Source organism: Mus caroli, chromosome 2 (genome assembly GCF_900094665.2).
Source record: "Mus caroli chromosome 2, CAROLI_EIJ_v1.1, whole genome shotgun sequence".
In the NCBI taxonomy this organism is placed as follows: Eukaryota; Metazoa; Chordata; class Mammalia; order Rodentia; family Muridae; genus Mus; species Mus caroli.
Window position 1 is genome coordinate 96,734,719 of NC_034571.1, and position 23,013 is coordinate 96,757,731.

The window sequence follows — 23,013 nt, forward strand, 5'->3', positions numbered from 1 at the left end:
GCGAGTTGGTTCCCACAATGCAGTGGTTGCTTTCAGAACAAATACTCAAGAACCCAACCCAAGCCCTCCACTGCTGCAAGTGTTGAAACCCCCACTGAGCCCTCTGCAGCCGCAGCCGCCCTTCTTAAAGAGCCCCAAAGGGTGGGAAAGTAACACTCCCTATCCCTGAGGCTCTGGCCGCAGTGAGCATTCAGGTGTTGTGGAGCGTTAGGAAAGAAAAAGTGTTTCTCTCCTCAACAGCACTGTCAAGATGGTGAAACTGTGGGAGGATTTTCACTGTCTCGCTTTCCTTATTTTGCACTGGTTTGGCTTTGCTCAAAGATGTTTTGACAGAGAAATAGCCGATGCCTGTGAGCAGACATTCCAAAGGTAGAAACAGGAAGCTTGCCTCAAGTTTGAGGCTAGCCTGATCTGTACTGTAGGTCCATACATGAGAAAAGGCGAAGGGGAGGAAAGAAATGGAAAGGAAACAGGGGAAATAGCCCAAGGGTAGACGCTTAGTTGGGAAGATATTTGGTCACATCCCCAAAATGACCTTGAGGATCTCGGCTAGGGTCAAAGGAAGAATTTTCCTCCTCTGACAAATTGGGCAAGGCTGGGTAGTTTGCACCTTCACCATTATTTCTGCCATTGGTTTGTAAGTGGGACAAAAGCCTATAGCCCTGGCTCTTTGGCTGGGTGGGCCCTATTGTCTGCATGGTATGTGAGCTTGCTCAGAAAGGAGATAGAAAGTTGCTGGAGGCTCTCAGTTCCAGGTCTGCCCTGACTCACTCCAAAGGTACCTATAATCGACCTTCTCACCAGTAAAAAAAGAGCTCATTTGATTCCACCACCTTAGGGTGATCAGACCAATCTTTTTCGTACCGATCATGCCTTCCCTATGAGGTGGCCAGGGTGATAATTAATCTGGGGGAAACTGCTTCCATCTGTTGTTGGTGTATTGAAAGCCAGGGCATGGGAGTATAAGGAACCCAGCTCAGTTGTCCAGCTGAGCAGGAGAGGGAAGGAGGAGGAGGGGAGCACAGGACTTTCTGGGGCTACAGGTTTAATCAGAGGTCGTACTGGCTGTATTTTGAGTATTTGGTGACTTTACCTGACCAAAGTACAAATGTTATCAATGTGGCTGCACATGTGTACATGAGTACAGGTTTGGAAGCATTTGGCTGATCTAATGAGAGGCTGCAGAAAATCACAGAGCCAGGGCTGACCTTGAATCTGTCTCCTAGTGTTTTCCTGTCATGGGTGAATAAGTGAGGTTTACAGAGATGAAAGAGGCAGGATCATCTCTTCATGTTCAGGGCTCTTTCCATAATGACAAGCCAGAGGATAGCTAGACTAGCCGGCCCAGGAACCTTCTAGTATCCATCCCTCTTTTGGTTCTGTGCACTGCTAGGCCTACCTAGCCTGGTTCTTTTCTGCCTTGTTTTCATTATCAACACACACACACACACCAGAGCCTTCTGCCATTGAGAACAGCTGTGCAAACCCAGACCTGGTCTTTGGATGTTGCTGGTCCAGAGCCTTCACTGAGAAGAGGGCACCACACTGATTATCCTTCTACATTAAAAAACCAGCCAAAGTGCCCACTTATTGCAAGCACCTTCCAAGGCCTAGAGAGAAGGTGTTGCTAAACACAAAGCAGCTTTATTCCTGAGCTTGCACACCTAGTGCATGCTGGCTAAGTAGCCTGGCCTTTTGTGGTGAGCTTAGACTTAATAACGCCTCCTCTTACGACAATAGCAAAACAAAAAAAGAAAGAAATGTTCACTGCTTTCATAAAAGACCTCCCCACGCCTCCCCCTCCCCCACTCCTGCCACGAAGAAGCAAGAAATAATTATGGAAGGAAAATAGCATGGTAAATCCCAGAGAGAGCCCTCTATGCAAACCTAATGGGTATAATTTGCCATAAAAGGAATTATCGGAGGGAACCAAATCCATCATTGTGTGTAGTGCTGAAGAGATTACAGATCAAGAAGGTGCGCTGGGATGGGGGTGGGGGTGTGGAATCCTTAAAGGAGGAGAACTCCCTACTGATAAGATCCAGTTCAATTTTACCAAATAAGTTTCTTGTTAAATATGAAAGGTCTTCTATTGTTAGGCATGGATGAGGAAGGGCAAAGTCAAGGTTAGGGTTAATCTTTGGAGGGTGCCCCATAGACTTTAAAGACTCGGAGACCGTGTTCTGCTCTCTTCCATTTGGGGCCCATCTCTCCTTTCTCCATATGCAGTTGAAGGTCATATCAGTGGTGTTTGTTCTTAGTGTCCAGCCCAAAAAGTATGAGACTCTTTCCAGCCTCTGTCCACACTTAAAAGACTTTTCAGAAGTCGAGTTTAGAATTAGCGCCATGTACAGTCTTAGTCCTCCTTGCCAACATCCCCACCCCGTACAGACTCAAGACATCAAGCTGGCCCATCCATGGGAAAATTAGGGCCCAGACTCAGGAAGCCTGGACTTCTGATTGATAGGCTCCCAGGTGAGATCCATGGCTATGATAACTGCTGGGACCAATTAACCCTATGGGGTATCAAGAAAAAGGCTTCCTAACTGGGACCTGGGGAATAGACAGGATTCTGTGTGTTCCCACAGAAAGAATATCCAAGATTAAGAACTTGAACTCAAGTTTTTCTTTATACCCAGCATGCAGTTCTTCTGCACACAGAATGGTCATCATGATGGTAGATTTGTGAGCGTCTTAGAAGATCCCTGTAACTTTTAGTTTCCTTATATAAATATGCCTGGGATGATGCTATACCTTTGGATAGGAAAGCTAACAGACCATATGGGAAACTCCCTCCAGCTTGACCTTGCTGTCCATTGGCTGTGTAACCTTGAGCAAGTGACACAGATTCCCTGGGTCTCCATTTCCTTCCCTATCAAATGACAGAGTGCCTTTTCCAGCCCTGTACTGCAGTGCTTGCAAGGCAGGAGGTAATTCTGCCCAGAGGTTGGCAAATCCCTCAAAGGGCAGGGTTGTAAATATTTTATGATTTGCTGGCCAAAAGACAAAAATCAAGAATGCTAAGTAAACATGTATTTCGAAATCTAAAAAGATTTCTGGTTTCATGATAAATAAAGAAAGGAGCTATGGGCTGGATTGGCTTTGGGTTGAAGATAACTCCTGAATTAGGTGGTGCATTTTTATGTAAAAGAAATTACTAGCCTTCCATTTATAATGATAATATAAAGTTTATCCATTAAGACACATTCAAACAAAACTAAAGAAATAGCCGTTTAAAATTTTTAATTTATTGTATTTAGAGAAGCAAATGGATTCAGTAAAATTACCTTGGTGACAAGCAAAAGGAAAAAAAAAAAAAAAACAGTGTTCAGAGGACACTGTACCAAGTGATGGAAAAGCTTTTGAGCCTTCCAGTTCCATCTGACAATGTCCCAGGACGTGGAATCTCACCTCTGCCCTGGTATGGTGTTTGCCAGTACAATGATTTTGAGCTGCTGTCTCCTTCCTGTGAACTGAGTTTGAACCAGCTTATCTCATTAACTTTATTTCAAGAATTAAAGAAAATGATGCAAACAGATTTAAAAAAATAATTTAAAACCTTTCAAACATCAGAGAGAGAGAGAGAGAGAGAGAGAGAGAGAATGAAGCACAGAAGTCGTGTTTGGGTGTATGGGAAGCAGCAAAGCTGAGGTTAGCAGAGCAGAACAGTCTCCTGTCAGGCTCCGCAGACACCTTTGCTTAAGCTTCTCTCCTACCGCCACAATGTGCCGGGGCAGCAAAGTGCAGCAGTTAGGATCAGGAACTTTCCAAGCTGATCTACCTGAGCTGACACTCAAACCCCATCTCCTGTCAGCTGGGTTGTCTTGTTCTTGCTACCTGGAGTCCCAGAGCCCCGCCATCACCATCCTTCATCCAAAAAACAGAACCTTTCCCAGCATCCATCAGAGTGGTAGCTCTGAGGAAAGTGCTAGAGGACGTAGCCTGGTACTCCCCTCTCCACACAGTGCAGTCCTCCCCTCTCCACACTCCTGGAGCACGGTGTACTGGAACACTCAGAATGCTACAGTGTCAGGAGTGTAAGATGGTATACATCCTGATGAAACCGAGCTCCTGGGAGGAGTCAGGATTGGTCTAGCATCTTAATATTGCTGCAGGGTATCATGTAAGCATTCACTAACTGGAATAAATTACCTACAGATGTAGCATGCTGTTATACATGTGTGTGTTCATATGCACATATCTAATGTATACAAGGCTTTACAACATCAGTTCAGGGCTGGTTTTGCTGGGAAATAAGATTGTGGCAAACACATGCACATGCTAACACATAGAAACTTCCAGAGCTGTCTGATTTCAGCATCTTAGGATAGAGTCGCACAAGGCAGTGCTTGGCTTGTTTTCCCAAGAGCACTTTTAAATATTATATGTCAGAGTTCAGAGGGTCAGACACAAGCAAAGAGAAAAGTCAATTAAGAGACAGGACTGCACAATCCCAGTCTCCATCCTCAAACCCCAGCTCTGAAACTTTCTTGATATGTTATTTTGGGAACTGTCTCAGCATCTCTGGCTCCGGTTTCTCATAGGAGCAATGGGAATAAACAGGATGTGGTGAGAACTGTAGAATACCGTCTGTGTAAAGCACTTGATGAAAGTGTCTACCTGCTGCCCTCACTAAGAGATAAGTAAGGGTCATCCTCTCAGGAGTTCTACACCATGACGCTTCTGGAAAGCTTTGTTCCCTATGTTCTTACAGCCTCTCTGATATTCCAGGGTGATGTTGGACTCCGTAACCCATAGCACCTTCCTGCCCAACGCATCCTTCTGTGACCCCCTGATGCCTTGGACCGATCTGTTCAGCAGTGAAGAGTACTACCCTGCCTTTGAGCATCAGACAGGTGCGTACGCATGGCAATTCCCATTCAAGGGCAGCAGCATGGGCTCAGGCTGGATGCATGGACCTAGGGCAGCTCAGAAATGTCAGCGTTCAGTGCAGATGTTGGTGGAAAGTCAGGCGGAAGGAAGTACAGGCTTGTGCAGAAAGAAGGGCAGTAGAGTTCTCTCTCCTACTTCTTCCTAGTATGGTGTAAATTCTACAGCCTGCTCCAAAGTAATGTTCAGTAAACATGGGTTCCCTGCCCATCCTAAGTTATCCTCCCCAACCTCCCTCTCCCTCTCCCTCTCCCTCTTTTCCCTCCCTCTCTCTCTCTCTCTCTCTCTCTCTCTCTCTCTCCCTCCCTCCTCCCTCTCCCTCTCCCTCTCCCTCTCCCTCTCCCTCTACCTCTCCCTCTCCCTCTCCCTCTCCCTCTCCCTCTCCCTCTCCCTCTACCTCTACCTCTACCTCTACCTCTACCTCTACCTCCCAATGCTTAGCTCAGTTTTCTGTACCTAAGAAGGAAGCTTGAGGTCTTATGTAAGTCTCATTGCAGAGGGAGGCCAGCTGAGCTTTGCCCCAGAAACCCTCTGAGGCCTCCTTGCCTGAGTAAGTGCTTGGGTGACTGCACACCCCAGCAAAGCCAGCTTGCTGCTGGCATGGAAGGTGCAGACCCACACAAAGTGACAGACACAAGCACCAATGAAGCTGTCAGTCCTCGAGGAGACTTAACCCTGAGCACACAAGCCTAGCCAGGTCTGAGTTTAGTGTCTAGAGGTGGGCAGTGAGCAGGAGGGGCCCAGCCCTTGACACACTGTCACCACAAGGGAGCCTCTGTCTTTACAGCTAGAAGCCAGGGCTGCACACCCAGAATTGAAGATTCCTAAATCACCTGGTAATCCACCCAGTCCTACCCCCTACACACATGCTCTCTTCCAAACACACAGGCACACACAAAATAGCTCACTGTCGACCGAAAGATCCATCAGGCCTGTCCAACCTATGGTCTGCCGTCCACGTGCAGTGAAGGATAACTGTAAATGTGGCCCAACACAAAAATCATACACATTCCTATGACAATATGAGATATTTCTTTTGCAATAATTTTTGGAAGTCAATTGCACAGAGTAAACTTTGCAGCTGACAATGCCATGCCACAATGTTGAAAGCTGATAGATCACTGCGTTTGGGCTTGACTCAACTGCATACATAGTACAATCCTCCTTTGGTCCCAAGAGGTACCTGGGTTACCCTAAAAGATGATGAGAAAGGTAATTCACTTTGCTCCCTCAAACATTAACCTGAAAAGAAGACATGGAAGGCTTTAGGGTGTTCTTTCATGTTCCCAGTGCCTGTTGTTCCAGATGACAGAGGGGTAGCAGTTGGGAGATGGCCTCAACACTGCCCACATGATGTCCTGGCTACGGGAACAGTGGCTTCTGTAGTCAACAAGAGTCTAAGCTACGGCTCCATGTGACCTTAAAGTGAAGAGTAGCTTTGACATTAGCTGCTCCAGCTTAACCTCTCAGGCCCAATCTCCCCTTTGATAGAGAAATAATGAAGTTAAAGGCTGGCACCAACAAAATGCAGGGCTGCTTCCAGCTGGGGTAGAAGAAAGTTCAAATGCTGATGGCTATGCTAATGTTTGCACAATGGTATGAACATTCTACTTACTGAAGTGGACAATTTTAAAAGATTAAAATTAGGTTTTGGTTCGGCCTATTTTGCCCCAATAAAAAATATAATTCACTAGCAGAAGGCATCGCCAAAGGAATTGACCCTGGAAGGTAATTCTGTACACGCTCAGATTCTCGGGGGCAGCCCTCCGTGGATTGAGGCCTCAGCAGGTCTATTAGTGTAATGAAAGGTGAGACAAGATCTATGCTGCAATTCTTCCAGCAGTGTCTCTGAATCCTGCGTCAGGAGACATCAGAAAGATAAACTTCTCTCAGCACTGTTTTAAAACACTGAAGTATCTCCCTCAAGAAATGAGGCCAACCAAAATAAAATATCCTTATTTCTCTTCCCAGTCAGGACATCATCAGCCAGAGAAATAACAGGGTCTAAATTACAAAAAACAAAGCAAAACAAAACAAACCCCACCCTTGTCTACAGGAACAGAGCTGGGGTAGTCGGGATACCTTGACAACTTCCCCCTAAGTCATGTCTCCTTGCTGCCTCACAGATCTCCATTTTGAATCTAGGCCTTGTCTAGGGAGTTATCCTAATAAGAACTTCCTGTTGGTATCTGCTCTCAAGTATTGACATTGCCACTCACCAGCCAAGTGACTTCCCACAAGCTATTTGACACATTTTCCTTCACCAAAATAGTATCCCCTTCCTACAGCTGGGAGTGTAAAATAAGAGTTAATATTATCAGGCATTTGGACACGTGCCTGGCACCTGTCAAATGCTTGCCTCACAGGGACACCTTGCAACTCCTAGAGAGGAAGAAAACAGCCATTGCCTTCCTCTCTCCAGTCAACCTAGACTTCAGTAGTAACCCTCCCAATCTGGGTCTGCAAAGGCAAAGGCCATGAGGGAGACGTAACATACCCTGGATCCAGACAAGTGACCGCTAGGAAGGAGGGGATGTGATGCTCAGCCTAGCGGAATCCAGCTGTTTCCAAACTTCACAAATGGCTTCAGCTGAGAAGGCCTGAGCCTGTGCCCTCATTGCATGCACCACAAGTGAGTCTAGACTGCTCTTTGAAGCAGGGCCTCTGCCTGACTGCACTAAGGGCTTGGAAGGGCACAGTCACAGATTGCAAAATACACTGCAACATCATTAATTCATCTTGGCCTTGACCTCAGCTTCTTCAAAATAGAGAATTGTCAGTTAGACTATTTATTCAGTAGAAACTCTGTACTTCATATGCATAATATGGTATGGAATATATATATATATATATATATATATATATATATATATGCGGGGGGGTTTGAGGCAGATCTCACTATATAGCCCTGACTGCCCTGGAGCTTACTGTGTAGACCAGGCTGGCCTCCAACTTCAACTACCTGCCTGTCTACCCAGTACTGGGATTAAAAGCACATGCCGCCAGGACAAGTTTCACATGCATATATATTTTTTAAAGATTATAGATCCGAATAAGTTCCAATAGTCCACATTCTAAAGTTTTCTGGTCTTAGCTTTACTTCTTGGAGCTTCACCCTAGATATCCTCCTCCACACACACCTCTTTCCTGGCCTTCAAAATGGCCAGACCAACATGTGGCACCTCCCTCAACTGTGGCATTTTGCTTATGCTCTTTTTCCACAGCAGAGCCTTCTAGACTGGGGAAGGCCCAGGGAACTAGGTCCAGGAGGCCCCTTAAGTCTAGTACAGAGTCTGGGTGGCAGTGGAGAAGACTAGATACAGGTTCTCCCCTCTGCACCCCCACCCTAGGCCAGGTTCCTCCACTTCCATTCTGCATAGCATTATTAAGGTTAGGCTGTAGGCCACACCTACACTACCTGAGTCTAGCTGTCCCTTACCCACTGTGTGACTTTAGAAAGGGTTGTCTCCTGAGGCCTCCATTTCTCTATTTGTAAAATGGCCGTGACCTATCTTGTCATTGAAGACAGCAGGGAAGAACACAGTGCTTAGCAGGGTGATTAGTACCTAAGAGCACTCAGGAGGTACAACAGCTGCTGGGACAGGAGTGGTGGTAAACACCATGAATCCCAATGCTAGGGCGGCAGAGGCAGGTTGATCTCTGTGAGTTCAAAGCCAGGCTGATCTACAGAGTGAGTGCCAGTATAGCCAGAAATATATAGTGAGACCCTGTCTCAAGAGAGAGAGAGAGAGAGAGAGAAGAAGAAGAAGAAGAAGAAGAAGAAGAAGAAGAAGAAGAAGAAGAAGAAGAAGAAGAAGAAGAACAAGAACAAGAACAAGAACAAGAAGAACAACAAGAAGAACAACAAGAAGAAGAAGAAGAAGGAGGAGGAGGAAAGGAAAGGAAAGGAAAGGAAAGGAAAGGAAAGGAAAGGAAAGGAAAGGAAAGGAAAGGAAAGGAAAGGAAAGGAAAGGGGAGAGAAGGAAAGGAAGGAAATTATAACAGCTGTGCTTATCCGATATGAGATTTTACTTCAAGGGGGGCTTTTTAAAAGAACAGTGCCAAGGCATCCTAAGTATTAAAATCAAAGGGGAACGCATTTAAATCACACTGGGGCTTTTCCAAGTAAGATTCATGTGCTGGGCACAGAAACTCAAGAGCATCCATGTGTATGGGCCTAAGAACTCCTACATCTAAACTAGAGAACAAACCCGAGTTATTCAAAGGTCTAAGCAGAGTCCCATAGCAGAAGTTACGTCCCAGAGTAGTCACTCCTGGCTACCTCTGCCCTCTGAGGCTTAAGGAGTGGCTGTAGCCATCACAACTCGGGGCCTGGCTCTCTCAGCCTCTCCCTAACTCTCCGGGACACTTTGCAGACACCCAGCCAGCCCTCCACTTTCCTGGTCCAGTTTCTTATGCTGTTCATGGTCTATGTCATTTGAAGGTTAAGACAAGAAGCCAAGAGAGGTTATAGGTAGGATGGGGCCAGCCCAGCTAAGAAAGGAACCCTGAAAGTCATTTATCACCACAGGACTTCCCTCATAAAGCCCTTCCTTTCCGTGCCAAAGCTGCAAATGAGGGTACCCTATACTTCACTCACTGTCTCTCTACAGCGTCGCCCTGGGCGAAAAACTTTCCCAACTCCCTATGCTAATAAATCATGCTAATTATGGTCCTAAATTGTCTAACTTAGGCTTCCTCTAAAGCCGACTGTCTGTCTCGCCCTTTCCCAGTCTTGAATTTGTTCTGGTTGTTCCTTACCCTGCGAATGAACGCAGAGAGTTAGGCAGCTCCTCCTGTCCAGTATGATATGAACTTTCTAATTCTCATGTCCCTACCTGGAGCTACTTCAGGCGTGGGTATCACCTCCCTATTCTGAGGGCCCTGGAGGACATCAGTCCGCTGAACTCAATACATCCAACTGGATAGCACCATTTGAAAGAGCTCCCCCAGAGTCAATGACAACTCTCTCCAGCTCCTCAGCCTTTCTTCCCAAGGCAGCTGGCCCTCAAGTGCCCTGACCCACTTCAGACTTCAAAGGAGCTGGCAAGGCCTAATGCTTAATAGTGGCCTCTGGACTTTCACATCAAGCTTTCTGGGCATAGGATACTGGCTGGCTTCGGCTAGGACCCTAGGCAGACAGGCCTGATACCAAGCTTCACACAAGTTCAGTGTGTCTTGTAAATGAGAGACACATCAAGGAAAACGCTGTACCTTTCCAGACAATATGACCCAGTAAGAGAGTATATTCTTATATAAATAGCCCCTTGATTTGCTCTATATTCATTCCTTCCAAATTCTAGTAGGTTCTTTTTCATGTCATTTGCTGGAAGCAGAGGCACTGGCACCATCACCTCTCCATATTTCTGACTTTTCAGACCTAAGCTAGAGATAGATAAATAGATAAATAGGTAAACAGGTTTACTGACTTCTAATTGTGTGGCGGATGTGCATCCATTTGCCTGCCTTCATCCAAATCTTATTTTTGCTATGTGTATTCTCCAAGACCAGGAAATGTGGCAATGATGCAAGAGGTCCACATGGTGTCTAATGACCTTACTTATGGCCACTGTGACCCTGGAGGGGAACCTTGTAACCTCCCAGAACCTGTTTCCTTACCCTAAGGTAAAGATTGCAATCACTGGTGATCTGGTAACACTTACTGAGGAGTGGCGGGCTGAGGGGTGGGGGATGGGAAGCTACTCTCAGCACTCCTGGTTCAGGGTGACCAGAGTTCCACAGCTGGCTGGCGAGGGAGGTGCTGTGAATCCTTCTGGAACTTTCTTAGCAGGGCACCCTGAGGGGAGGATTTTTTGAGAGAGTGTGAACTGCTGTGGTTCAAGGAGAACAGGAGGGACTCAAGGGTCAGAGGAATGGGGAAAAAAAGCACCTTCCAGCAGAGAGCAGGGAGTGGCACTGGGGCAGATAATAAAGGCCCTGGGGCAGGATCCCTCCCTTCCTCAGAGGTGCTACTAACACCTCCCCCCACCCCCAACCCCTATCAAAGCTGAGACCATGGAAACACTCCACCACCTAGTCTCTGGATGCTGCCTCCCCTCATCCTGCCTCCAAGTCCCTGGGAGCAGCCATTTCCTCTCAGCTCTGGAGTCTGTGGGAAGGGCTTTGGCTGACAGGAAAGCCAACCACCATTGTAGTTGGGCCCCTGTTGCCTACAAAGCCTGCTCTATAAGTGAGTTCCACCAAGGAGCCAGAGAGCGAGGCACTAGGCCAGCAACAGCTTCCTGAGGCCATAAATGCCCTCCCCCTACCCCTTCTCTAGATCCTTAAGGGAAGAAACAATGAAGTCTTCCTTCCAAACAAAATAACCATGCCATAGAACTGGAGCGGGGAAGGGAACAGAGACACAGAAAAACCTTTCCATGGAGAGAAACGTGCTGTGTGCTGCACAGCAGTGCACCGATAGCCATCTCAGTCAGGCCCCAGTGCGGGACCAGCAGCCAAAGAATGTCAAGGATCATAAACAGCTCCCATCAGAATACCAGGAACGGCTAAAGACCTCTTAGGTTTACTCAAGCCAGCAATCAGTAGATGAAAAAGCACAGACCGAACTCAGGAAGGGTCTGTTTTCTCAGGAGACCCTGCTCTCTGCCAGAAACCAGCCATAAGCCTGATCAGCCAGCTCCAGCCAGCAGTGGGGGATCACGGAAAGGGTAGTTGGGACAAACCATTCCCTCCATGTTTTCAGCCACCAGGTAAAGGCTATAACACCAGCACTCACCAGCCTGGCAATGAAGGTTCTTTCATGTAGGTGAATGCAAAATTCTGGTTAAAGGGCTGGTGATAAAAAGTAGATCATTTGCTACACATGTGTGCAGCTCTGGACTCCAGCCCCTCAAAAATAAATAAATAACTTTTTGTTTGTTTTTTTTTTTAAAATAAAACAAGTCTAGGATTTGGGTTTGACAAAAAAACTCACCAGTGGGAAAAGAGATTCCTAGAGCATTCTGAGTTTTAGAGGGAAACTGTTTCTATCTTTACGAAATAGCCCTGTCATACCATGAGGTAGGACACTAGAAGAATGAGAAACCCAATAATGCCAATCAGGACTTGGCACCTCAAAGGCAATGGACAAGAGGTAGCCCCAGCAGACCAGACAGAGCTGTATCTTAGCTGGGTTCATGAGCACCGCAGCTCATCTAGGCACAGGAACAGCAGCAGAGGCAGGGGAGTGGCAATCACAACAGCGCCAGTGGCTGAGGAGTGTCACTACAGAGGTCACTCTCTCTGTACTCCACATGGCCTGATCCAGTGACCTCAGCCTTGCTCTGTTGATTTGCCCCACCCCCTTCTCTCTTGCTCTCTGCCTACCTCCCTCTTCAGATGTCACCTCTTTTCTGTGCTGATCCTCCAAGGACGAACACAGTAAGATGAGAGGAGAGAAGCATTCAGACTGCAGTTCACATCCCACCTTACCGGCTGACAGTGGGATCTAAGGGAAGTGGTTCTTCTCCAATCCCAAGCTCCTCATCTATCAGGGAACAAAGGCTAAACATGGCTGTCCACCATGAAGTCTTCCCAGGCAATATGTGGCATGGCACAGAATAGGTGGATAGCGGTAACATTAATAAGATTGTTAAAGCACATGTGAGCTCATTTGTGCTGTAGAACAACTCTGATATAGGTGATATAGTCTTCTCCATTTCACGAAAGAGGAAAGTAAAGTTCTCATTTATTGGATGGATGGACAGACAGACATGTTGGTGGGTGGGTGGATGGATGGATGGATGGATGGTTGGGTAGTGGATAGATACATGAGTACTTAGATACTATGGTGGCTACAAAAATTATTTACATTAGAGCCGGGAATAAAATTCACTGGTAGAGTGTTTGCCTCAGCTGCACAGGTAGCTGTCTGCATTGCCAAAGAACTTGACAAGTGCCAAGTCTCTCTCTCTCTCTCTCTCTCTCTCTCCCACACACACACACACACACACACACACACACACACTCCTCTATTCTTATGTCTGCCATTCTATTTGTCTCTGCTTGAAGCATTGAGATAAGGTTTCTGAACACCTGGACAGGGTGCTACTGGGACATCCCAGCCTCCAAGTCAGGACAGCACCTACAACTGTCTGAGTGTCTACACGGCTCCTTTGAAGGAGTAGGCAGTCTGAGCTCAGGAAAAGATACAACTTAAACCACCACCAGGAACACAACAACATCAGTACAGCCAGCTCCTCCGTGACTTCCTTTCTCCATAGACTTCTGTTATTGTAGTCCAAGGTCTGCCACACTATGGGCAATAGCTAACTAGCCCAAGACCCTTGTAAAAGATGACTAGAGGCTATGCACAAATAGACAGCCATCATAGCACCTGTCCATTAATGCACAGAGACTCAGACCAGTTTCAGATAGAGTCTAGCAGAAAGAAGACATGTAGTAACTATTGAATTGATTGGTGATTTCCTAGACACCGCTCTCCTTACATTATATCTCCAACTCTATAACAGCCGTGTAGGTCAAACAGATTACACCCATTTTAACAGCGGTGGAATCAGAGGCCTAAATATCTATGGGCCTTACCCAAAAGACAAGTGGCTAAACCAGGATTTGAACCCAGGCCTTTAGAACTCCGAGATTTTATTCTTGATATCATGTTACCTGGAGAATATTTTTGCTCTCTTTCTTTATTGGGTACATCATGTTAAGCACCAGAAAGAGATTTAGTAATTTCCTACCTGCCTCATACCCTCTCTGGTCCCAACAGCCATCTACAGAATCCCATCTCCCTGGTGGTCTCTGTAGAGACGATAACCTGGATCCTTGTAAGTGCATGACAGACCTAGAGCCCTTTCTGAATAAGGAACCTTTAACGATGCTAACATAACTGGAGTATTCTTTGAGGATCCCTTGGTAACCTTTTACTTCTCTGTGCTCTGGTGCAGCCTGTGATTCCTACTGGACATCAGTGCACCCTGAATACTGGACCAAGCGCCACGTCTGGGAATGGCTCCAGTTCTGCTGCGACCAGTACAAGCTTGACGCCAACTGCATCTCCTTCTGTCACTTCAACATCAGCGGCCTGCAGCTCTGCAGCATGACGCAGGAGGAGTTCATTGAGGCGGCCGGCATCTGTGGAGAGTACCTGTACTTCATTCTTCAGAACATTCGTTCGCAAGGTCAGTGTCAGCCTCGGGAGGAGGGCCCAGGACTGGGACCTGATATCCCCATAGGTGCTTCCTTACCCCGACTCTCATAATCAATTGATATCAGTGCTCAGTCAAAACCTCTCCGTAACCAGAACTTTTACCATCTCAGTGTTGAGAGTTTAGCCAAAGGGAAAGGCAAAAGCCAAGAAAGCAAATGGGGTAGGTTTTTTAAAAAAGAAAAGTAAAACTCAAAGCACAGGTAAGGAAGTCCAAAACCACGCTGGAAGTCTCAAATAAGGATGCTCAAAAATAATTAAACCATGAAAGATGTGGGGCACGGGGGCGCTCTGCTTCATCCCTGACTAAGCAGAAAGGAAGACAATGAAATAGACCTTTTCTCTTCCTATTTCCAGAGGAGTCCAAAAATTACCACTCTTAGTGCATTCCTTTCTGTCGAGGACCCAATGGCCAGAAGGTGGTGCCAGTAGCGTGGACACTGTGAGCAAGCGCTGCTTTTTCAAACCACAAAGCTGTGTCCCAGTGATAAAGCCGCAGGTCTGAGAGGCTTCCCTCTGTGACAGCATACAGGCCTGCTTCACAGGCAGTCCGGGCAAAGTGAAAACTCAGAAATCAGAATGACCCGCTGTGTTACTGATACAGTCCAGGCTCTTAGATAAGGAAGCCATAGGATTCTTTCTGCAAGAAGCGCCCTCTGTCGGAATCCCCAGAAGCTCTGTCTGCTAGGAGGATTTACGACCCTCCCTGAGCTTTGAAGGATTTGGTGAATGATTACCTGGCACAACATAAAAGTATGCTCTAAGTAGCAACTATTTGTATCACTAATATAACCAAGAGGCAGAAACAAAACAAAACAAAACAAACAAACAAACAAACAAACCAAAGCAGACACATCTATGCTTGAGTCTTTACAAAAGGACTTTTGGAAAACTTTTAAGTTTCTCTTGGAAAGGTTTCTTCAGGATACAGAGAAAGCAGGACGTTCCCTGCCACTGGAGAACCAAGCTGTCTGCTGGTCCCTGCTTTACAAGGATGCTGTGTCCAAAGAAGAGATTCTGATTTAGGCAGAGAATCCTCAGAGCACCTTCCAGCTCTGGGAGTCTACTGCTTCTATTTGGTCCTCCCATCATGACGGAATGAGGACAAGAAAGCAGAGTGGGGCCTTGGGGGAGAAGCTGAGACCTGTGCTGAGGGTGTGCACTCCCTGAATCTGGACAAGGCTGAATGTGTCACAACCTCTCTGGGAGAAGGAGCCTGGATCTCCATTAAAAACCTCCCAAGAGCCAGGTATGGTTGTACACAGCTTTAAACCCAACACGTAGGATACAAAGAGGCAGACAGGTTTCTGTGAGTTTAAGGCCAACCTGCTCTGTATCCTGAGGTTCAGGCCAGCAAGGTGATGTAGTTCGTAACACTCTGTCTTTAAAAATGAAACGCTCCCAAGAGGACAATCGTGCTAAAAATTCCTGGGCCATGGAGAGGGCCATATTCCACCTTGGAAGGAGTTGAGGTTGCATTGCTACCTCAGCCAAATGCCACATTAACCAAGTTTGTCTCGAAGTCCCGAGCTCCTGGGCTAAGAGTTTCCACAATGGTCTGGTCTTTTCCTAGATTATATAAATATATATTTATATATATGTGTGTGTGTGTATGTACATATACATACATGTATACATATATATACATACACACACATATATAAATGTATACGTATATGATGTATATGTATGTGTATGTGTATGTGTATGTGTATGTGTATGTGTATGTGTATGTGTATGTGTATGTGTATGTGTATGTGTATGTGTATATACATGCACCATTGACTCAGGAATCTGTAAAATAAAAATGAGTAAGCTAAACACTGGTTTTAGAGATGCTCTGCAGTTGAGAGTACACGCTGCTCTTTTGGAGGACCTGAGTTTGATTCTCAGCATTCACATGGGGTTGACTCCAACTCCAGGAGATCCAAAGCCCTCTTCTGGCTTACACACACACACACACTCATACTAAAAATCTTACCCTCTTTTATCCCCCTTTGCTATTTTTGAGACAAGGTCTTACTCTATAGCTCTGGCTGTCCTAGAACTAACAGAGATCTGCCTGCCTCTGCCTCCCAGGTCCTGGGTTTAAAGGCATGTGCCACTATGCCCAGCTAAAATCTGACCAATAAGGAATCCCTGAGTGTCAATACCAACTCCAACAATGGGACTTTATGTCATTCTCTATGTCTGAAAATACCGCTCCAACAACCTGCTCCACCCTGAAGCTCTCCCTTTAGGTCCCTCAGGCAAGTCTGTGTATGTAAGCATCGTGACCGGAGTTTATACTTCAGCAGTTTGCCCGGGACACACTGGTCTCACTGTTTATCTTAGAATAATCACCATTAGAACTGTCTTCCATTCTGAGGTTTCTACATTTGAACAAAAGTTATATTCTGGGTAACTATCTAGCTTGTGCCTTGTTCACCTCATAGTCTAGGGTTCTGCAAGAACAGGACACAGAACAAGGATGCTTCAACCAGGGGAGGTGCTAGGAGGACCCCAGAGCCCAGACAATCATCTGAATCAGTAGATGTTGTAGAAAGATGTAAAGGTCTAGAAGCATGGACGCCCTGGTCACCATAAGGAAAGATCAAGGGAAAGACTGGGGACCACAGAATGGCTTCTACAGTGTAGGACAAGAAATATCTTTCATCAGTCCCCTACTTGGCCCTTTGGCCAGAGTGTTCCAATTATGTTAGTAAAGAGATAGTACTCTTCATGATAGAGGCCAAGTCAACAATAGGTTATCCACTGACCTGTCCTGGTTCCTGGAAACATGATCTTAAACTCCAGCCCAGCTCACCATTCTACAGAGTAAGGTACCAACTCGGTCTTCCAGAGAACTGAGCATTCAAGCAGAGCTATGTGCCCTTTGAGCTTTTTGTCCTTCTCCTCCTTATGGCTATCATATCACAGGCATTCTGATCTCCAAGGATTACAGTCCCATGTCAGAAACCATAGGCCCAGGGCCAGAAGAGAGCTGAGTGGGTGTTTAAGTACATATTCCACTAAGACTGACCAACAAACCAGAGAGCCAGTGACTGGCAACGCCATGCAGGCAGCAGCAGTTGAGAGCCCAGGTTTCCTGGATCCTAGGCAAGATTCACTCTCTAGAGTCCAGTCAGTAGATCCATGCAGCCTCCTGGAATCCCTGGCGTCTGTTGTTCTTTTTAGATAACCTTTTAAAAAGTATGATGCTGTTGTATTTGGCTTCAGGGTGGCTTTATAAGGGCTGGATGGTGTCCAAGTTTCCCTCTTGGGGGGAAAAAAAGTCCCTCAGAAATGAGAGTCACTTCCCTTCCTCCAAAATCTCCTCTCCTGGTCTGGCCAGACCCCAGGATTGCATGAAATAGTTTATGAATCTCTCTTTCCCTTTCTTTCCCAGGTTACTCCTTTTTCAATGATGCTGAAGAGACCAAGACCGGCATCAAAGACTGTAAGTATGACGTTCAAACTGCCCACAGCTGTGCCTGCATACTGGCCACTTGGGTTTGATCCTGATTTAACAACCACACTAGAAGGTTGATGAACCAAAAGCAAGCACAGCCTTGGAGAAAGAGTAGAGAAAATGGGTTAAAAGAGTATGACAGGGGAAGGGGGTCTGTGGGACAATAACTCAAGTCCTCCTCAAGACGTTCCCTGTCTATAAAATATCAAGGCCCTTCGGGGTTGTGGTGAGTTTAAGGAGCAATGAAATTTGTGCCTGGTAAAGGGCCTTGTAGGTGCCTGCAGTGAGAATACTATAAAGCCAGTGCCCATTAGCCATGGTGCCAATGACTTCCAGCCTTTACCGGTCCTATGGTTGCTGATATTTCAGAATAATCTGAGCCCATTGCTAAGTCATTGATAATTAAAGGATGGTGGAATAGGGGGATCTCAAATGGCCCACAATCCCAACAATTAGTTCATGTCTGGAGATGGAGGCAGGGAACGGGAACATTGGAGCTTCTGTTTTTAAAACACTTCTATGTGTTCTTTGAGAATTCCATACATGTATGTGATGTATTTTGATCATATCCACCCCCATACTCTTCCCACCATGCTCCCTCCCAACTTCATGTCTTTTCTTATCTAAAAAAATATATATACAGATTCCAGCTAGTGCTACCAATACATGTGCAGGGCTGTGGTAACGTCCACTGGAGTAAGGGCAGCCTACCACACAGTGCCACCACTGAGGTCAGAGGATAACTTCTGGGAGGCAGTTCCTTCTTCCACTGAGGGGTTCAGGGATCAAACTCAGCTCATCAAACTTGCATGGCTAGGACACTTTACCTTCGGAGCCATCTTGCCCAGGACACTTTACCTTCGGAGCCATCTTGCCCAGGTTTTTGGTTTTTTGTTTTTCCTTTTTCCTAAAATCTCAGTCAACTGGGGATTTAGGTTCTTAGACTTCTGATTAGTGAAGGTTTTGTGATTTTGTTTGTTGTTTGTTTGTTTGTTTGTTTGTTTGTGGACATTAGCACAGGAATAGCCCACTTCAGTTGTGAAATGGTTTCTCTCCATCCAGCCCCAAGAATCCTAGTCTTACCAGAAAGAAAGATGAGAGGTTCAAGGAAACAAAGACAAATACAGGGCCCAGATGGTCCTTGAAAAAGAGCTAAAAGGTGTGTCATTGAGTTTTCCAAAGCAATATCCACTGGCCCTATGAGTCATTACATAAGAATAAATAACGTTAAAATTCAGGTCCTCGAATATTAGTCATGTTTTAAATGCACAGTCACGGTTGGTCAGTAGCCACCATATTGGATTGCAGGCATTTTCCATCTCGACAAGTTTTGGGGACATTATCAGAGGAGAATGAGTCTGAGTCTGAGAGCTGGACAAGGGCAGATTCAGTGGAGTTTGGGTTTCATGCTGAGCATGCTGGGAAGCTACTGAAGGGTTGCAAGTGTTGAAATGGTAAAGGTCACAACCAGATTTGAACATTTCTTAGACTGTGGGGTCTAGCTGGGAATCTACTACCTAGGATGGTGATGCTGGTGGCCCACACCAGTGATGGAACAGAAATGAAAAAAAGCTTCTAAAAGTGAGGGTGGTGGGGAAAGGCTTTGGGTAAGCTTGTTTATCACTCATGGAGATAACCCCTCCAACAACAGCGGCTGCTTGAGGCTCTGATCCATGTGCCCAACCCAGAAACTACCCAAACAGCAGCCCCACAGCTCTGGTTATCCCAGCCCCAGTTCCTGAGGGCTGGCTCTGGCTTTCCTGCAGCCCTTGGGACCAAGGCTTCCTTAAACAGGAACACTAATGTAGACCTTGACAGGCACAGGGTAGGTAAGAAATCAGCAAATTGATAGCTTGTACAGTAAGCCTGTCCTAGAAAACACACACTATATGACCACAGAGTCTGTGACCTAGGCAATGTTTCATGGTCCCAGATATCCTGGAAAATGAAACCAGAGACTGCCTTCCAATGCTGATGTACCAACTAGAGACCACAGAGTAGCCAAAGAGGACAGGGTCCCATCCTGGAGGCTTTAGTAGCAATTGCTAGCTATCATGGTTCTTTGCTTTTTGTTTTTTTTTGTTTTGTTTTTTTAAGATGTATTTGTTTTATCTATGTGAGTACACGGTTGCTGTCTTCAGACACTCCAGAAGAGGGCATCAGAACTCATTACAGATGGTTGTGAGCCACCATGTGGTTGCTGGGATTTGAACTCAGGACCTTCGGAAGAGCAGTCGGTGATCTTAACCACTGAGCCATCTCTCCAGCCCTATCATTATGTTTTTAAAGCACTCAGCACTGTGCCAGGCATGGAGTCAGGAGTCCAGGATATATGAGCTCACACGCATGCCCCATCTCCATTTGCATCTGAAGAAAACTGGGGTGCAGCAACTTTAGAGTAATCACAGGCCTGGGACTGGTATGACCACACACGCATGCGCACACACACACACGCATGCACACATGCATAGCAGCTCCCAGGCCCTTCTATTTGTTCTTCTGCCTACAGGGTAGAGATCCAAGGTTCCTGGGAGTTGTCTACCTCCGAACCTTGCTTGACAGTGATCCATCACAGGGGATCTTCATTTGTTCCTACCCAAAACCCAGCAAGCCTCGAAGCCATCCAAACTGGCCAAGCAGCAACAGTCCAGCCCTTGATAATTTTTTTTCCTTCTCTTTCCACCTGTCCCCTCCCTCCTGCACTACAGAAATGTCAGTAGAGACCACACCATACCCAAGGATAGAGCTTACAAGCTTGAGTTCATGGCTAGCAACCCCTGCTCTTGAGTATCTCTGAGGCATGCTAGCATGGGGTTGGGAGTTTTGAATGGACTGACAGTGTCATGAGCAGGTGTGAGCTCGATTTTGAAAACCTGTCACCAGGCCTCCATCTTAGCTTCTAGAGGACACCTGATTAGGATTTCATGATGATAAACTTAAAATTTTAAGCTTCCAGTATCAAGGACAACCAGGCCTGCCCAAGCCTCACTGACAGTAGCAGGAATATACCTCCCCTTGTGCCACACCAGGCACCCCCGCTGCTTGGGCACTGTTGCTGTAAGGCTGGTGTTTGCAGACATGCAGTGTTCCTTCCTGGTACTGCAAGAAACCAACAGCTCACCTTGGTGAAGGGTTTAATCAGGTTCCTGCCTTGAGATTGGCAGCAATGACGCCATCTCCTCTGCCTCCGCCTCTATCTCAACCATTAGATTAATAAAAGGAGACAGATTTGGAACCTCCTCAACTCATGAAGGCCTTCAAAGTCACCTGATCTGGAGCAGTAGGAACAGAGTGACCTGACCAGATGGGTCTTCATGTCTCTTGTGTGATCCCTCTGCTCTGTGCCTACCACCTCCCCTCATCCCACCAAATAGACTCCATCCCAAGCACAAGGGACCACGGAGATGAAAAGCTTGCCCTTTCCCTTGCTCTCCTTGTAGTCCAGTGAAGGCTTCTTATCTGTTCGTGGTCAGTGATTCGCCTTTGTTTATTGTTGTGGCTCCACTTGCTTCCCCCACCCCCCAAAAGATTCAGTAACACAATGGGGAAGTCTAGAGATGGGAATAGGCACACAGCACAAAAGAACCAGTGACCGCTGCTCAGACCATTTGAGCTAAGTGCTCACTCGGTGCCTACCAAATACCTCCTGCAAAGGACATGACCTGCTTGTGAGTGTCAGCTCTGGGACCTCTGGGATGGAGGTGATGGGTGGAGAAAGGACACTGTACTCAAGTCTCAGCCTGACACCTGTACAAAAATTTTAAACTCTCTGGGTTCCAAACACTTGAATAAAATGGCAATAATGTTAGCGTCATCCACCATTGTTAAAGGACTATGCTGCAGTGTATGAGGCCTCTAGTAAACACTCAGCACTTAATAAAATGCCCCATGAACATAAGCTTTAGTGAAAAAAAGCTGAGATGGGTTTTAAAGGAAGAAGAAACACATGGGTGCTTTTAGACCTCAAGGAGAGAGCTGGGGGCTCTATAACAGGACATGGGTGCTCTTAGATCTCAGAGGGGACTCTAGCCCAGGAGGTGGGCTCAGGGGAGGCTTCTGAAGAGGTTCTGTGGGAATAGAAGTCTGCTGGGTAGATGTGAGGAAAGTCACTCTGACCCCACTGAAACCCGCTAACCTGAGATGAAAGAAAGTGTTGGGGAGCAGAAAGAGATAAGGCTAGAGGACTGGGCAGGGTCCACTTTATGAAAGGCCTGCCTAATGTGACAGCCTTCTTCATCCTGGTGACACTGCAAAATGTTTACGTGGGGAGTGATACAATCCAGTGGCCTAGAACACAGGACCTGGGCAAGAGTGTACACGGGACACCCTTTTTTCCCAAGATCCCTTGTGTATTCCTTTGTTTCATTAATACATATCCTAGACTATAAAGTCCGCATGATTAGTGTAGTGTAGTGGCCGATAATAACAGTTATTTAATACCTGCTGTATGCCTTGCACCATGCTAGGTGCTGAGGGAATACATAGGTAGAGGCAAATCCTGCCCTCTAGTGGACACAGACCGCCAAGCACACAAATCAATGTGTCATGTAGGTGCTCAAAGGCCAGAAAGAAGTAAATGAGAGATCTCAGTAGAGGCCCCAAAGCACCGATGTGTGGTTACAATTTTTAAAGTGGGAGGAAGCCACTTCTGGAAGGTGACTCTTAGTCCTGACTGAGATGAAGATGTGAATACTCAGATAGTCAAAGAAAGGACAAAGAGCAACTGTAAATGCCCCACAATGTAATGTGCCTGCCTGATGAGAAAGCCCGTGTAGCTGAAGCAAAGTGATCCCAGAACTGGAAGAATAGACAAAGACTTAGGTGAGGCAGGAGCTGGGTCTGGTTCTAAAATTCTCTTTAAAATCCAAATACTTTCAGACAATGCATGTGTGAGAATCTGAGATTATCAATTAAAGCACAATGATATGTAATTCCATTCAATATTGAGTTAACTCTCGCTTCCTGCATGAAGTCTCATCTCCTTGTTTCTGCTGGGTCCCTTCCAATCTGTTCTCCACACAGTCCCAAGAGGGATCTTCTTAAAAGATGAGCTGCTGAAATAGAAATGTAGCTCAGTTAAGTAGTTTGTGTAGCATGAGTGAAGCCTTGGCTTCCATCCCCAGCATAAACTGGAAAAGCCAGTCCAGGCCTGTATTCCCAGCACTTAGTGAAGAAGCGGAGGCAGGAGGGTCGGGAGTTCAGGGTCATCCTAAACTACAGTGAGTTCAAGATCAGTGCGAGCCATCTAAAAGCATGTCTCAAAAGAAGGCAGGGCACGGGGATCTCAGAATTCACTTTAATATAAAATCTCAAACCACCACCCAGCCTCCAAAACCATGACCTACCACTGTCTGCAACTTACATGGGTGTCGTGGTGCCTCCCGCTCTCTCCAGCCACAGGGTATGCAAGCTTCCTAGGCACTCTATGATAGACACTGCCCCCTCCACCTAAAACCTGCTCTCCCTCCTCCCCCTCCTCCCCCTCCTCCCCCTCCTCCTCCCC

General features: G+C 46.4%; 1 protein-coding gene across 1 annotated transcript in view; it reads left to right on the forward strand.

The window, feature by feature from the left end:
- Elf5 (E74 like ETS transcription factor 5) overlaps positions 1-23,013 on the forward strand; it is a 28,627-nt gene that overhangs the window by 1,533 nt on the left and 4,081 nt on the right. The window contains exons 2-4 of the mRNA XM_021155866.1: positions 4,732-4,856; positions 13,800-14,033; positions 17,448-17,498. Coding sequence (XP_021011525.1) covers positions 4,736-4,856; positions 13,800-14,033; positions 17,448-17,498 — 406 coding nt within the window. The 5' untranslated portion in view covers positions 4,732-4,735. The remainder of the gene's footprint in view (positions 1-4,731; positions 4,857-13,799; positions 14,034-17,447; positions 17,499-23,013) is intronic.